General features: G+C 36.2%; 1 protein-coding gene across 1 annotated transcript in view; it reads right to left on the minus strand.

The window, feature by feature from the left end:
• Positions 1-9,942, minus strand: part of WRN (WRN RecQ like helicase) — a 96,877-nt gene extending 86,935 nt beyond the window's left edge. Inside the window, 6 exon segments of the mRNA XM_007447613.1 lie at positions 2,865-2,934; positions 4,140-4,289; positions 5,026-5,174; positions 5,640-5,785; positions 9,081-9,193; positions 9,850-9,942. Coding sequence (XP_007447675.1) covers positions 2,865-2,934; positions 4,140-4,289; positions 5,026-5,174; positions 5,640-5,785; positions 9,081-9,193; positions 9,850-9,942 — 721 coding nt within the window.
• Positions 9,943-15,682: the final 5,740 nt, after the last annotated feature.

A 15,682-nucleotide genomic window follows, 5' to 3' on the forward strand; every position in this document is an offset into this window, starting at 1 on the left:
TTTTTTTTTTTTTTTTTGCAGTACGCGGGCCTCTCACCACTGCGGCCTCTCCCGCTGCGGAGCACAGGCTCCAGACACGCAGGCCCAGGGGGCATGGCTCACGGGCCCAGCCGCTCCGCGGCATGTGGGATCTCCCCAGACCAGGGCACGAACCCATGTCCCCTGCATCGGCAGGCAGACTCTCAGCCACTGTGCCACCAGGGAAGCCCACACAATCATCATCTCTTGTCTGGACTATTACAATAGCTTCCAAACCAACTTCCCTGCCTAAACACTTGCCCTCCTACAGCATCCAGAAAAATAACTTTAATCATATCATTCTGCTGCTCAAAACCCAAAAGGATTTCGCATCACTCATCATGGTATTTATTTTAATTAATAAAATATGAAGTCAGATTCACAGCCTATAAGGCCCTAAATGCTCTGGCCCAAGCTACTTTTCTGGCATCATTTCCTATTCCTCTCACTCTTTTTCATTTCACCTCAGTCACACTCACTGTCCCTCAGACGCTCTGCTCTCTCTTCCCCTCTGCTCTCTCTTCCCCTCACACCTTCCATGTTCTCCCCTTGGGCATCATTCCCTCACTCAGACAAATGAAGTAAAGAGGTTTGGTCTGCTTTGTTCAGTGCAATTTCATCAGCAAGTGGTACACTGCCTGACCCATAATAAACACCCAACAAATATGGTATATGAATAAATGAATAAATATTCCCTTTCCAAACCAAGCTTCTTAAAAAAAAAAAAAGTTACTCACACAAGCTTTCTCACTTTCCTTACATCTTAGTCCTCTATTCACGCAAATGTGATTTCTCCCACATCATTCCACTCTTGCTTCGGTTACAGTACCTTCATGGTACCCAAGCCTGTGACCATTTTTTGTGCCCCCATGACCACTCTCTCCTCGATATACCCTTTTGTCACCGAGTACACCAAAGCTGCTGCAGTAGAAGATTACAAATGATTGCCACATTGCCAAATCCAAGGACTAATTCTGAGTCCTCAGCTTCTCAGACTCTCAGGAAAATTTAAAACAGTTGATAACACCCTCCTACAAAAAACATGCTCTTTACTTGGCCTGCTGCACACCCCACCTCCTCATTTCCTTCTATGCCCATGGCAGCTCCTATGGTGTCCCCCTCCTCCACGCAAACATTAAATACTAAGAGTTCCTCGCAACTCTCAGCCCCACTTCTTTATCTCAAACTCCTAATTCTTTACCTTTAATTCAAACTGTCCCCTGAGTTTCAGGCTGGGTATCTAAGTGCCTGCGGGCCACCACCTCCATTTCGCTAGCTCGCAGGCTTCCTTCCTTTAACGTGCCTAAAATCAACTGTATGACTCCTCTACCCCAAACCCTGCTCCTCCTCTTCAACATTTCTCACCACTGTTGCTCATGCCAGCAGCACAGGACTGATCCTTGGCACATGGCTCACACCATCACATTAAATTCTCTTCATTCTACTGCCCTATTAAATGTCTTTTGCATCTATCCACTTCTCTCCATCCTCAATACAACCAACCAAGCCAGGTCACCATCACCTCTCACTTGGATTATGGGCACAGCCTCCTAACAGGTCTTTCCACTGTGACCCTTGCCCTCCAGAACGCATTTTCTGCTCTACAGTCCAAGTTCGTATTTTTTTAATGTAATTCACATCACTCCTGTGCTTAAAACCCTCAATAGCTCTTAGGAGGAAATGTAAACCCCTAACATGGCCTATCTGCTTTCCTTTTTCTGCTTCTCCTACACCCCCCACCCTGTCATATTCAATAGCTCACCGTGCTTTACTGCTTTCAGTTGCCTATAGATACCCCTTACCTCTGAAACTTGGCCCCTGCTATTTCCTGTGCCTTTGACACTTCTCCTCTGCTCTTCAGCTAGCTGACTCCTGCTCATATTTCAGGTCTTGCCGTAAACATCACTTTCTCCATAAAATATTCTCTAATACCTCCAAATATGCATGGATGCCTCTCCTATATGCTAACCGTAACACCTTTTTTTCCCACATCATAAGCCTCATCTTCCTACACTGCCTTTTTTTGGTTCATCTATATCCCCCATAAAGTTGTAGGTTTCCCTCTCAGGAAACAGATCCTGCTTGTCTTTGTTCACTGCTGGATCTCCATTCATAAAGGGCCGAGTAATATTTAATAAATGAATAAAAATATATTTAACTACTGTATCATTTAGTGTTTATTAGCTACCATCTTGGGAATAAGCTAGTATTTTAAGTGAGAAACAATGTGCAAATATCTTTTTATTTTCTGATATTCTAATCTTCTTGTATCCTTTAATAAAAGAAAAAACACAAACTTATAATACAAACCAAAAGTGGTCATTTGAAAATATCGTCTGTATATACACGGGGGAAATTTGAGAAAGGTGAGGTTGACACTGCTGGAAGGAAAGGAGGGAGGGAGGGAGGAAGGGAGGGAGGGAGGAAGTGGCCATTCTGTTTGGAGAAAAACAGCAGAGTTATCGTATCCTGGAGAAAATTTAGAAATTTAAACCAGGGCACTATAAAGCATCTTATATACTTTAAATATTTATAGCAAAGATGTATAATCTCCAGACTGAGAGGTGGGTGGTTGTATCACTGATGTTATTAAGACCCAACTCTAGAAGCCTAGTGAACAGCAATGCTACAAAGGAAAACTAGTTAAGTCCTGCTTTGCTACAACCAACATGCCTGAAGCCCTAAGCTTTGGCCAAATAGACCTCATCCTAATGTTAACACTGCTCAGACAATCAAGAAGTTGTAATAATACTAAATATTTTGCATATGTGTGAATACTTTTTGGAGATAAGCCTCACAAATGAGCAAATTCAAATTTTACCTTTTATTTTCAGACCATAACATACCTTCATGTATAGCAAATATCTGTACAGCATCTCCCAAATTTTCTAATTTTTGATAAATGATGAATCCAGCCTACAGGAAAACAAAAAAATGAAAACAGTATACTAAAGATCATCAAATAAAATTTCATGTCCCATCTTTACAAAAATCTCAAACAATGATTCCCAAGGCACCCAAAAAGCTGAATTCAACCTATTAAGTTACGCAAAGATCTAAATGTCTTTATTTATTCACCACACCAATTGTGAGAATGCAGAAAGTAACTGTCTACACCTTAAAATAAAAATTTTCACATTTTAACGTCCAATATTATGAGCAGGTAACGAAATCAAATAACTCATAAATGGAATCTAACAAAATACAATCAAGTAAGAGAAAACTGTTTGACTACAGATATCCATTCCCCATTATCTCATTATTAGCTGTCAGTGTATATACAGTCCTCCTTCTAGCTACTGTTAATAGGAACAATCAAGTCACACAGGTGTCTCATGAATAAAAATGCTACAGAACTTGTACTAGCTCTCAACAAGTTTTCTGATGTTTTTAAACAGAACATAAAGGAAAATTATCTATTCCCCCACAAAATTGAATTTTTTTTGTTTATAAATAAAAGGAGCTTCCATTCATAAAAACAGATGCAAAAAAGTAAACAATAAGATATTCATCTAAAAATAAAAGTATAAGGGGAAAAAAAGTCCATTGGGACATAAAATACATTTCTTGGAAACAAACAATAGTGCTATATATATAGATAAGGCCAGATTTCATTATGTACAAATATGTAAATATGAAAATACATCTGACTAACAGCAGTAGAAAGCTAATTGTGGAGGCAATTTTTCTAAATTTTTACCACATTTTAAATATAAACATAAGAAATAAGGCCAGTTTCAATATAGAAACTGTATTGTAGTTTTTTATTCTGCAGTGGCCTATAATAAAACACATCATCAATACCATTTGTTCTTGCTCAGTCTAAGCTTATTCGCCTTTCATGTTTTCAGAGAACTCACATTTTTTACATACAAATTGGACCATTATTTTGGCTTCATGATAATAAAAATAACTAGTATTAAACAATCTGTTGATTGGTACTTGCTAATTAATACTCAAAATTACAAGTTTCACTAAATTTCTTCCTAAGCATTTTTAATGCCAAACTGATTTAAAAGATTTTAGTTAAGTTTGTGCCACTACCACAATAAAACTTTTATAAAGAAATTTATTATAAAGTTTAACAAACAGATCATAGTCTAAAGATGTCTGGTACATACATAAGCATCAGTGGCTGCATATAGTTTCTGGTCCTCAGTCAGGGGAAACTTACTCCAGTTGCTGCAGCGGATAGACTTGTCTTTCAGAAGCTGTTTACCAAAGAGGTGTTTAACCAAACCACTGAGACTCCAGGTCTCTGTACATTTCAACTAAAAGCAATGAAAAATCAACTCAGGAAAAATTATTTCCTTCTATTTTCAGATATTCCTAATTATCTGATACCAAATGAACATGTCACACATAAAGTTGGAAATGTTACACCAAAATATAAGGCAGAGATAGTCCTTAATAGATTTCCTGTCACTCAAAACCTCATTTGCAGTTTACATTATAAGAATTTAATTCTGGAATTACCCCAATGTAGGTATTAAAATTCTTGGACTGTCGAAGCATCATTCATAGACAAAAGTTGAATAGGTTGGTAGGCTTTCTACTTCTCAGCCAAATGAATAGTTGGCTAATATGAGAATTTAACTTAATGACTACATGAATAAAATAGGTGAAATATGGGTGATGGAAGGGATGGTCAAACTTCCACTAAGAGCATCATACCACAAGAGCTACATTATGCTCTTTAAAAAAAAAAAGATATTGATATAGATGGATTAAAGAGATAAACTTAAAATACAATATATAAATTTGCATATATATGAAACAAAGTGAAATAATACTAAATATGGGAGAAGGTGCTTGCTTAAAGAAACTGCTAAGGCAATGGATTAGAACTGAAGGTTTTCATTATTGAACACTCACTGGGGACTTCTTTTTTACAAAAACATTATATAGCCTACATTATTTCTTCAAAAAAATCTAAAACAGATAGAAGGGACATTCTGTGAAACACAAATTTCTTGTTTGTGACAATAATATACATATTATATCTACCTTTTCATTGGCAACATCTGTCAGCTCCACAAAACTCTTCAATTTGATGTCAAAGTCACGTAGAAGTTTCCACTGATCTCCTTCAATTCCTACACCTGCCTTTTTAATTGCTTCATTTTCAAGCAACATTTTTAATCCCTGAGGGAAAACTGTAACATTTTTTTATTAGTTCCATCGGTTCTATCAAATTTGATAGATTTATTTTCTACTTCTTACACATTCTATGTTTATACTTAAACTTCTGTTTAAGTTTAAATTCAGAAACACAGTTGACTTGAGTGTTGCTTTTCTTGCCTAAAGCAAAAAGTTCTGATTGATAAATGACAGAAAAACAACTAACATAAATGCTACCTCTGTTATCACTAAAATTTAGCCCCTCTATACTTCAGTTCTCTACTCTCTAAAACAGGAATAATATCAACACTTGACAGAGACGATGTAAAAATTAAATAAAACAGGGATATGAGTGAATCAGGTAGAATATAAATACTTAAATAAACATAAGGTGATGAGAGAAGCACCAGTTAATTCAAGAGTTTAATTTTATATGGATAAAGTTGACATAATACAATTATCAACCATATAAAAATGAAACAAATAAAAGTGATACCAACCTGACATAGAAGAAATATGAAACAAGTAACATTTGCTCTCTGACACACACAGCTGAATTAGTGCAACTCTGCTCAGTTTCCCTTTACTGTATATTGATGGCCATTCCATGTCAAATCCTACCACATCTCCATCAGACACACTCATGCTACATGGGGAAAAACAGTGTAAATTAATTACATTAAAATTTTAATTTCTATATAACTAAAGACATCATTCAAAATGTTAAAAGACAAGCCACAGACAGTAGAAGATATCTGTAATACATATAACTGATAATAAATAGTCATAAAATATTAAAAATAGGAAGGCAATTCCCCAAAGGAAATCCAAATGGCCAATAAATTCAAATACATATATGAAGATACAAAATCTCAATAGAACTCAGAGGAATGTAAATTGAACCTATACAATTTCACATCTACCTGACTGACAAAGCTTCACAATATTAAATGCTGAGAAGGGTATCTACCAGTGGGACCACTCACATACTGGTGAATGTTTAAACTGATAAAATCTTCTTGGAAAAAACTTAACAATATCTAGCTAAAGATGTGTAAACAGCATGAACTGACAAGTTTTTCTCATAAATATACGAAACTCTCATATGTGCACAGATAGAAATGTTTAAGAATGTTCATTGCAATACTGTTGCAACTGGCAAAAACGGACACAATACATTTCCATCAACAAGAGAATGAACAAATTGTAACATATTGAAACAATGTAACATTATATAAAAGTTTAAATAGAACTTCATATACCAAACCAAAAAGAAAAATTCTCAAGAATATAAAATGTTGAGTGAAAAAGACAAGTGGCAGAATATAAACAGAGTTTGATAGCATTATTTTTAAAATTTCTAAATGGGCATAAAGTAATAGTATATGATATTTGGGGATATAAAATTATGAAAATTGTAGAAAATATGTGAGGGAATGCTAAACACTGAACTTGTGACAGAAGTTCTCTCAGAGGACTACAGAGGAGAGAATTAGAAAGGGCATACACGGGCTTCAGTTATATTTTATTGTTTCATGACTTAATAAAGATTTGAAGAAAATTAATATTAAGATTTGATAAAGCTAGTGGAAGGAATACGGGTGCTTTTTATATGATTGTTTATATATGCCTATTTCACAATTTTTAAAAGCGAAAAATGTACTTTAAAAAATTTTTTTAACTCAACCTCTGCTTTGGGCTAAGATGAAATAACACTGATCAGTCATAACTTTCCTTCATGAACAGATAGAAAATTGGACAAAATACATAAACAACAGTTTTCAGACACTAGACAATGGGCAGTACAGGACTATGCTCTCTGAGGGAAGGAAATAAACGGTAAGGCCTACTGCTGCCCCAGCTTTCTGCCTGGAACATTCCAGATAACAGAACAGGGAGGAGAGTCCAAAGCAGAGCACTGAATTGGGAGACAGAGCTCAGAGCCAGAGAAGAGGAGGCAGCTAGAAGTTGTGGGTAGAGTCCTGGGGAGGAGGGAGCTAGGAAGGAAAAGATGTGCAAGCATGCAGTGACACTACGAGGCTAGACAAAGAAAAACCAGGGAACTGTAAGCTGGACAGCTCCTAGGGCTTACATAGAGGTAAGAGGCATTAAAGTTCTGAAAAGTTGGAGTAGATTCTTTTTGATCACCTGGGGCAGTCAACAAAGACTCCAGAAAGGTCACACCCATTACAGGGCTAAATCATGTCCAGAATAAAGGCTACCGTAGATATGCCCTAAAAAAGCTTAAAAATAAGCCTCAAAATGTTAAGTCTGATCTTCAGGTAACTTAACTGCCTGACAGAGCAAAGCTCCTTTCCTTCAAGGAAGACAGTAAAATCTAACATTCAACAAGGTAAAATCACAACATCCAATCAAAAATTGTCAGCCATGAAACAAAAAACTGGAAAACATGACTCATAAGCAGGATAAAAATCATTTAACAGAAAAAATAGCTAGTATAGTGGAATTAACAGAAAAGGATATTAAAACAGCTATTATAAACATGCTGAACATGTTCAAAGATTTAAAAGAAAACATGAATATGATAAGAGCCAAAATAGAAGATATTTTTAAAAAGAAACAAACAGAACTTCTAGAGATGAAAAATACAACAAAATTTAAACTTCACAGGATGGGATAACAGCAGAACAGACACTACAGAATAAAAAAGTAAATAAGTGAACTTGCAGACAGAGCCAAAGAAACTATTGAAACTGAAGCACAGAGAGAAAAAAGAATGAAAGAAAAAATTTTAAACACTGAAAGAGCCTCGTGACCAACAACACAGTATCAAGCAATCTAACCTATCTGCATTGAGAGTGGCAAAAGAGGAGAATAACAGAATGTGAGAAAAAACTCATTTGAAGAAATTATTCAAATATGATGAAACTATAAACCCACAGATCCAAAATGCTCACTGAATCCCCAAGCAAGATAAACACAAACCACACTACACAAAGGCACATCATAATCTAATTGCTGAAAACCTGGAATAGCAAAAATCTTTAAAGTAACCAAAGGAGGTGAAAATAAAAAAAAACTTGCCTGCCTTCCATAAAACATACAATTCATCAGAACTACACTCTTCAAAACACGCTTATTGCCTTCAGATAGGACATACTATAGCATTGTCAAAGGTAAGATGGTAGAGTTAATACATAATCATAAATAACAGATTTTACCTTCTCTGTGAGACAATTTAGTTCTATTTAATGAGTCCCAAAAGTCAGCCAGGTAACTATAGTGGGAGTGAGGACACCTGAATGCTATTTCTAGAATACATTTACCAGGAGACCATTAATAAATAGCTTAATTTACCTCTGCTTCTTCTAAGCCAATGTGTAACAGTTTAAAAAAAAAAAAAAGGACAGGTATAATAACTTCAAAGATCTGAATGAATTCCCTATTTCTCCTTGTAAACTGCTTCAAGAGCCTTAGACTGCATTATTGTAGAGTATTAATTTAATTAGACAATTTAAAAAATACTAAGTCATTTTTAATGTTCTTTTTAAGGATCATTTGCTATAATTGTTGCTAACTAAATGCAACAGAGACAATCACAATCACTATTCAGTATTACTATGTTGGTATTTTTAATGAAATAGAAAGGGGTGTTTTAGAGGTTGAATAATTTTTGCATGTTTTTCCTAAACTGGTGTGTTCTATATATAACATCTTAAGTACTGAAAAGTAAAAAAATTAGCTAGAGTAATAGAAAGTCTTATGAATGAACAAACAGCTACATTACAAATTTAATTCAGTGATTTTAAGTTTTTATTTAAAAAGCAGAATTAGAACTTATCAGTGATATTTTACATATATAAGTAATTATGTACTGAACACACCTCAACTATAAAACTCAATACACATACAAATATTACCATAATAGTTACATTCTAAGGGTCCAAATTAAACTGAAAGTAGGAAATTTAAATCTTTACCTAATATCTTCTGATAGGAAAGAACAATCATTAGCTTCATAACTGTACACAATGGATCCAGTGAATTCTAAGAAGGGGAGATCATCTTCCAAAACACTCTTCTGAATAGATGCCTTGAGTTAAACAAAATTCCGAAAAGGCACAAATAAAATTCACATTAAATAATAAATGTTCACTGAAATAATAAAGTTCACTGAAGCATTCAAATTATAGTTCTAAGTTTTATCAACTAATGCTTTATAGATTAATGAAGTCATACGGACAATTTAACAAACATAAAGCTACCCACTGTAAAATTATTTTTCTAACCAATTTATTTGCAAACTTCTAATCCTATTTTCATAAAAGCATTTATTTTATTAAATTTTTTCTTTAATTATATTAGTATTCTACATGCAATAATGTTGCCATAAAATGCTGAACACTGGTTGATGGAGCTTAAATCTACGAAGACTTAAAACTCACTTAACCATAAAAATTCACCAAAATAAATACTGTCTAAATTATTATCTGAATTGGAACAAACTGGCAAGGTCAACCATGTAAACTAGATAAAAAGGAAAAGTATAGAGTAAGAATTCTAATTTTTGTAAACCCAGTTAAAATTTAATCCCATTCATCCATTCAATGACTAGATTCTGGTTCATTCACACAACAGCAACTCTAAACGTAAACAATGGCTTGAAGTTTACAAGTTAGGATTGACTTATTTTACAGTCAAACGCACATTAAATTTTCCATCTGAAAGAATAATCAATGAATGGCATACCTTTCTTTCTTCTACAGAATATGTCTTCTTCTGCGTAGACATCCATTCAGGAAGTTTCCGCTGCTGTGTTGTTTCCAATGTTTGTTCATTCATCTTTAAAAGGTTCTAGTTGCAAAATCCAAAAAACAAGTACTTTGCTAAGAAATACAGTCTTTGTAAGAAAATTCAGAGACAGACCTATCAATATGATTGAAGATCCAAATATACATGTTTAAATTAAGTTACGGCATCTAGGCCCAAATATAGGTTATAAGAGCTGGAATCGCAAAAGAAAAAGAAACATACAACATGCTAGCTCTAATGACCATACATTTAGTATTTCCTCTTTTCAAAATAAGTGAGCCAGTTTACTTGAGTTCTAAGGTTCTAGCAGTTTCAAAATTTTATTATTCTCTGACTTTGATCCTTTTAAAAAATAGTGTTTATCTCATTTACAATGAGAATATCTGAGTGTATAAACTGCTATAAATTTTTGATAACTTTAATTTTCTTATCATCTTTCCTAAGATCTAAGTAAACTCATCAAACCGTTAAACTGTTCACAAGTCTACCTGAAGAGAATTTTGAGACAGATAAGCTTTTCTATATTAAGGGTTTTTAATTATACTCTTGGCCTAACAAGTGAACCAGTCTCCCTAAGAATAAGAGTTTCGTTGAGAATATTTTTAAAAAATCTGTTACGAGCTTTGAGGGCTCTACTCAATATAAACCACACTTCAAGAATGGTTGTAGAAAATACAATAGGAAAACCATGACATACTCTTTCTTTTAAAGATAAAACAGATCCATATCCTCATGTGACTTAATACACTAAACTGAAGTGGCCTTAAGTTCTTAATAAAATTCTTCAAACCCCAACCTTAGTTCCTGTTATCTCAAATTTCTAGTAAAGGCACAGCAGTTTTTAGTATACACCTGAAGATTCTTATGATGAAACAATGTCAATATGAAATAATCAAAGCAACTATTTATGATTATGGGATAGCCTGTTATCCCTACTGATATTTAGCAATACAAATTCTGAAAAAATTTAAAAATATCCAGCAAGTATCCATTTAAGTGCTCATTTTCCCAAGCATAAACCCCCCAAAACTGAGAACACTAATAATGTATGAAAGAAAATTTTTAAAGATTACTTTGGCAAACAAATTTTCCATACAGAACAAACTCCATCATTCTTATGCACTGACTGGGAAGGAAAGGATTAACAGCAGCTGGGAAGGAGAGGATTAACACCAGGAATGGGGAACTCACTGGCCCTACTGGGGAAGAAAGAACGAAAGACCTCAACCACCAAAATGTGCTAATGACCTCAAACTGGATGGTAGCCTTGTAAATCTATCAGTGGTATCCACTAGCAGAAAAATACCAGAGTATCTATCCAGAAAATGTTAGCCAGATATAACTAACCTATCTAGGCTGCTCATCATAAATAAGCCTGGAATTCTGGCTTTATTACTTATGTCTGGAAAATGGGGGGTAGTCAGTATAGACTTAAAAAAATGCACAACATGTGACAGAAATCTCAAGGTATTTGGGGGACCTTGAAAAGGGAGGAATGCACCTAGATCTGTGAAGCGAAATCTGTGAAAAGCCATTGTCATGACTTCCCTAGCCCTGAGAGGTCTTTTAAAAGTTCAGTTTGAGACTCCTTATAAAAGTTTCATCAAAGCAAAAAAGCCTGTATGATCAATTATAGTTATATTAATCATCAAGGCAAGTTTATTGAGGCCAGACTTACTTTGTAAACAAATTGGTCTTAATTTGGTTATATTTGGAAGAAATGAGGATAAATTTAGAGAGAAAAAAGATTATGTTTCAATGAATATTAAATCCCAGAAATCCCAGTTTTGTTAATGCAGGTCTGTATTTACTAAGACTCACTTCCTAGATAGTTCCTTGCTGTTAGGTTATATTAATGCAAAGTTTAATTAAATTATTAAAAGGACACTCTGAGTTTGTTTTCAAAGCTTATCTCAGTAATCTTTTAGATGAAGATCAGATGCCCCATGACCTGCAACCAGAGGATTATGCATACTGGAAAAGACATAATTTAAAGGACTTTCTCCAACCTAGACAGAAGGACTCTTATCAGGGACTCTTAACTAGCTCATGCATACTGAAACTGAAGAGAACTGATTCGGATTAATTCCCACTTACCAAGGGTCCCTACACTGGACTGGCCTATAGAGATTATGGCTGAACTCAAAATCACCTTAAAACAATGCTCAGAGGAGAAACTACACTCACACTAGGATGAGAGGAAGAAGACATCAGAAGTAGACAGCTAGCCCAAGATCCTGGACCTGGCTTGTATGATACTTTACAACATTTTCTTGACTTCTTGGACCTTTGCACATGAATCAAATGTTTTCCTATCATGGGCATGATCCTATCCTAATTTTAAAAATCAATCCAGGGGCTTCCCTGGTGGCGCAGTGGCTAAGAAACCACCTGCCAACACAGAGACACGGGTTCAAGCCCTGGTCCGGGAAGATCCCACGTGCCGCAGAGCAACTAAGCCCATGGGCCACAACTACTGAGCCTGCGCACTAGAGCCCGCGAGCTGCAGCTACTGAGCCTGCACTCTAGAGCTCGTGTGGCACAACTACTGAAGCCCGTGTGCCTAGAACCCGTGCTCCGCAACAAGAGAAGCCACTGCAATGAGAAGTCACCCCCCACCCCCGCACACCGCAACTAGAGAAACCCCGCACGCTGTAATGAAGACCCAACGCAACCAAAAATAAACTAATTAATTAATTTTAAAAAAATTCTTACGGGGCTTCCCTGGTGGCACAGTGGTTGAGAATCTGCCTGCTAATGCAGGGGACACGGGTTTGAGCTCTGGTCTGGGAGGATCCCACGCGCCGCGGAGCAACTAGGCCCATGAGCCACAACTATTGAGCCTGCGCATCTGCCGGTGCTCCACAACAAGAGAGGCCGCGCACCGTGATGAAGAGTGGCCCCCGCTTGCCGCAACTAGAGAAAGCCCTTGCACAGAAACCAAGACCCAACACAGCAAAAATAAATTAATTAATTAATAAAAAAGAAATTCTTATTTATGACTTTAATAATACTGCTAGCTATGTTATTTGCATTTTGCCTGTTTTACAAGATTGTTGTTTCTTGCATTACCAAATGTGTGACTGAGCCTCCAACAAAAATACATAGTTTTATATGAGATCAATAATTGTAATAGTGCAACTCTAGATATGTGAAGATGGATGCAACAAGGCGGAATTTTTTTCTGGACCGTAACAGACTAGTAGGACAGGTGATCCTTTGACTATTGTTAATAAGACCTAGTCCAGTAACAGCACACTGAGTAGACTATCAGCGAAATTTTCGCCAGAACTAGGAATGAGCCTTCCTAGCACCACAGGACGAAATGGTCATGAAATGCCTCCCAAATCATGGTCCAATTTAAGACCATGAGAGGGCCCTGTTAACTACAATTGGCACTTGCCATTGGCACTTGCCAACTACCTCTACAAGGATTAAACCATGTGCTGCTGCAACTGCTGACTTTCAACACCCCCTGAAAGGAGTTCAGAGTGGAGAGCAGGAATGAGCTGGGAAAAACTGGCAGAACAGGTCTTCAGAGAGTTCAATATTTTCAGGGGACGGTTTTATGAGCCCAACTCTTGTATCTCCTCATATCTGGAAAAGCACTAAAATCCTTCATGGTGACAACTGCTCCTCGTGGCTACCAAAAACCTTCTGCAAAAAATATGTGCTTGATTGCATGTACTTCCCCTTCACCAAAATCACATATATACTGACCTTCCCCCTTAGCTCTTTGGAGCCATTTCTCAGTTATCTGAAATGCTGTCTCCCAGGCTATAGTCCTCATTTTGCCCCAAGTAAAACTTAACTCACAACTCTAACGTTGTACATATTTTTTAAGTCAACATCAGTAAGCTGTATAATTTAGAAAATATAAAATGGAGGAGTTTCAAAATGAAAACTTACTTTGTGCAGTTTTGTTTTGTTTTTTTGCACACATTGCTCAAAACTATTCTGTTAATCCAAAACCATAACAATGTACTAATGCAGGAGAAAAGGACATTTTTGGAATCTGTTTGTGAGTTTGGGGTTCCTCCAAAAAAAAAAAAGAAAGAATATTCCATCTGCACTTGGTGCTCTTTGCGTCATTAGCAAAGTTTGGCATTGGGGAAGATCTATGATTCAGTGAACCAGAAGTGACAACACAAATGTTAGTGCTACCACCTGCATTATATGTAATAAGATAAAATATATAAACTATATATGCTTTATTCATTGTAAGGCATTTTACAAATGTTAGTGGTTATTTGCCACAAATCTAAAACCCTTGACAGGACAGTCAAAAGTTGATCCCAAAGTATGTGTATATACATATACATATACACACACAGACACACAGACACACACACACACACACACAGGAAAGGAGAGTCTATTCTTAACCTTAAAATACATTTTTATTAAACTGGAAAACAAGCTTTTGCTACATGCAGAGTAGATCATTTGCAAAACTGCCAGAAAATTGAGTTTTCTGAAAATAATAAACAATTCTATAAAAACAGCTCTAAAATCTTGGAATTCTGTAAGTAATTCATTCATACTGCCAAAACAAAGATAAACTTCAATAACTCTTCCCTGCAGCCACCTATAACGCTAATATTATTTTAATTTAAAATGTCTAATTTTTAGATGTAAATACTTTTTTGCATACAAAATTCTGTCTAGATGCCTCCAGGCAAAGAATTTGAAAGTAAAATTGTTTACAAACCTACCATTTGTGTCAAACTTACTTAGATCTTGGGACAGATAAAAAGCATACAGAAAAGTAAAGTTGTAGAATAATTTGCAGTCGAGAAATTCTTCAGCGTACATGAGGATTTTTTTTTTTAAGCTTTTTCTTTTTTTTAAGATTTTTTTTTTTCATGTGGACCATTTTAAAGTCTTATTGAATTTCTTACAATATTGCTTCTGTTTTATGTTTTGGTTTTTTCGGCCCCGAGGCATGTGGGATCTTAGCTCCCCAACCAGGGATCAAACCTGCACCCCCTGCATTGGAAGGTGAAGTCTTAACCACTGGACCACCAGGGGAGTCCCTACATGAGGATTTTAATCATTGATCAGATAAAGGTTATTCTTGGAAGGGATCCAAGTCACTGAATAATAGAATTTTTAAATTATGTATTTAGCTGTTACGTTGTTGAGTATGAACAACGTTGACACATCTTTTTCTAAAATCAAGTCTTATCATTTCATAATGCTTCACTTTGGGCCATTAAAGGATAATAAGCTCCTCTTTGAAATAAACAATATATTTTGATTTGTTTTGGTTTGGACTTTCCTGGAATAATCTCACGCATCTATCCACCACTACCTGCTACTTTTCAACTTCTATCACTTTTTTAAAGGCTGGCTTTAAACAACATACACCTGGGATTTTTGTTGTGGTTTATTTTTCTGGTTTTGGTTTTGAACAGCCCAATTTGAACACATCTGTCTTTCAATAAGGAGATTCATCTCATTCACAGTTAGTGTAAGAACTTGAGTTTTCGGGACTTCCCTGGTGGCACAGTGGTTGGGAATCCGCCTGCCAATGCAGGGGACACGGGTTCGAGCCCTGGTCCGGGAGGATCCCACGTGCCGTGGAGGAACTGGGCCCATGCGCCACAACTGCTGAGCCTGTGCTCTAGAGCCCGTGAGCCACAACTACTGAGCCTGTACACCACAACTACTGAAGCACGCGTGCCTGGAGCCCATGCTCCGCAACAAGAGAAGCCGCTGCAGTGGGAGGCCCGCGCACCGCAACAAAGAGTAGCCCCCACTCGCCACA

The sequence above is a fragment of the Lipotes vexillifer genome, unplaced genomic scaffold (genome assembly GCF_000442215.2).
Source record: "Lipotes vexillifer unplaced genomic scaffold, Lipotes_vexillifer_v1.1 scaffold1318, whole genome shotgun sequence".
Classification (NCBI taxonomy): Eukaryota; Metazoa; Chordata; class Mammalia; order Artiodactyla; family Lipotidae; genus Lipotes; species Lipotes vexillifer.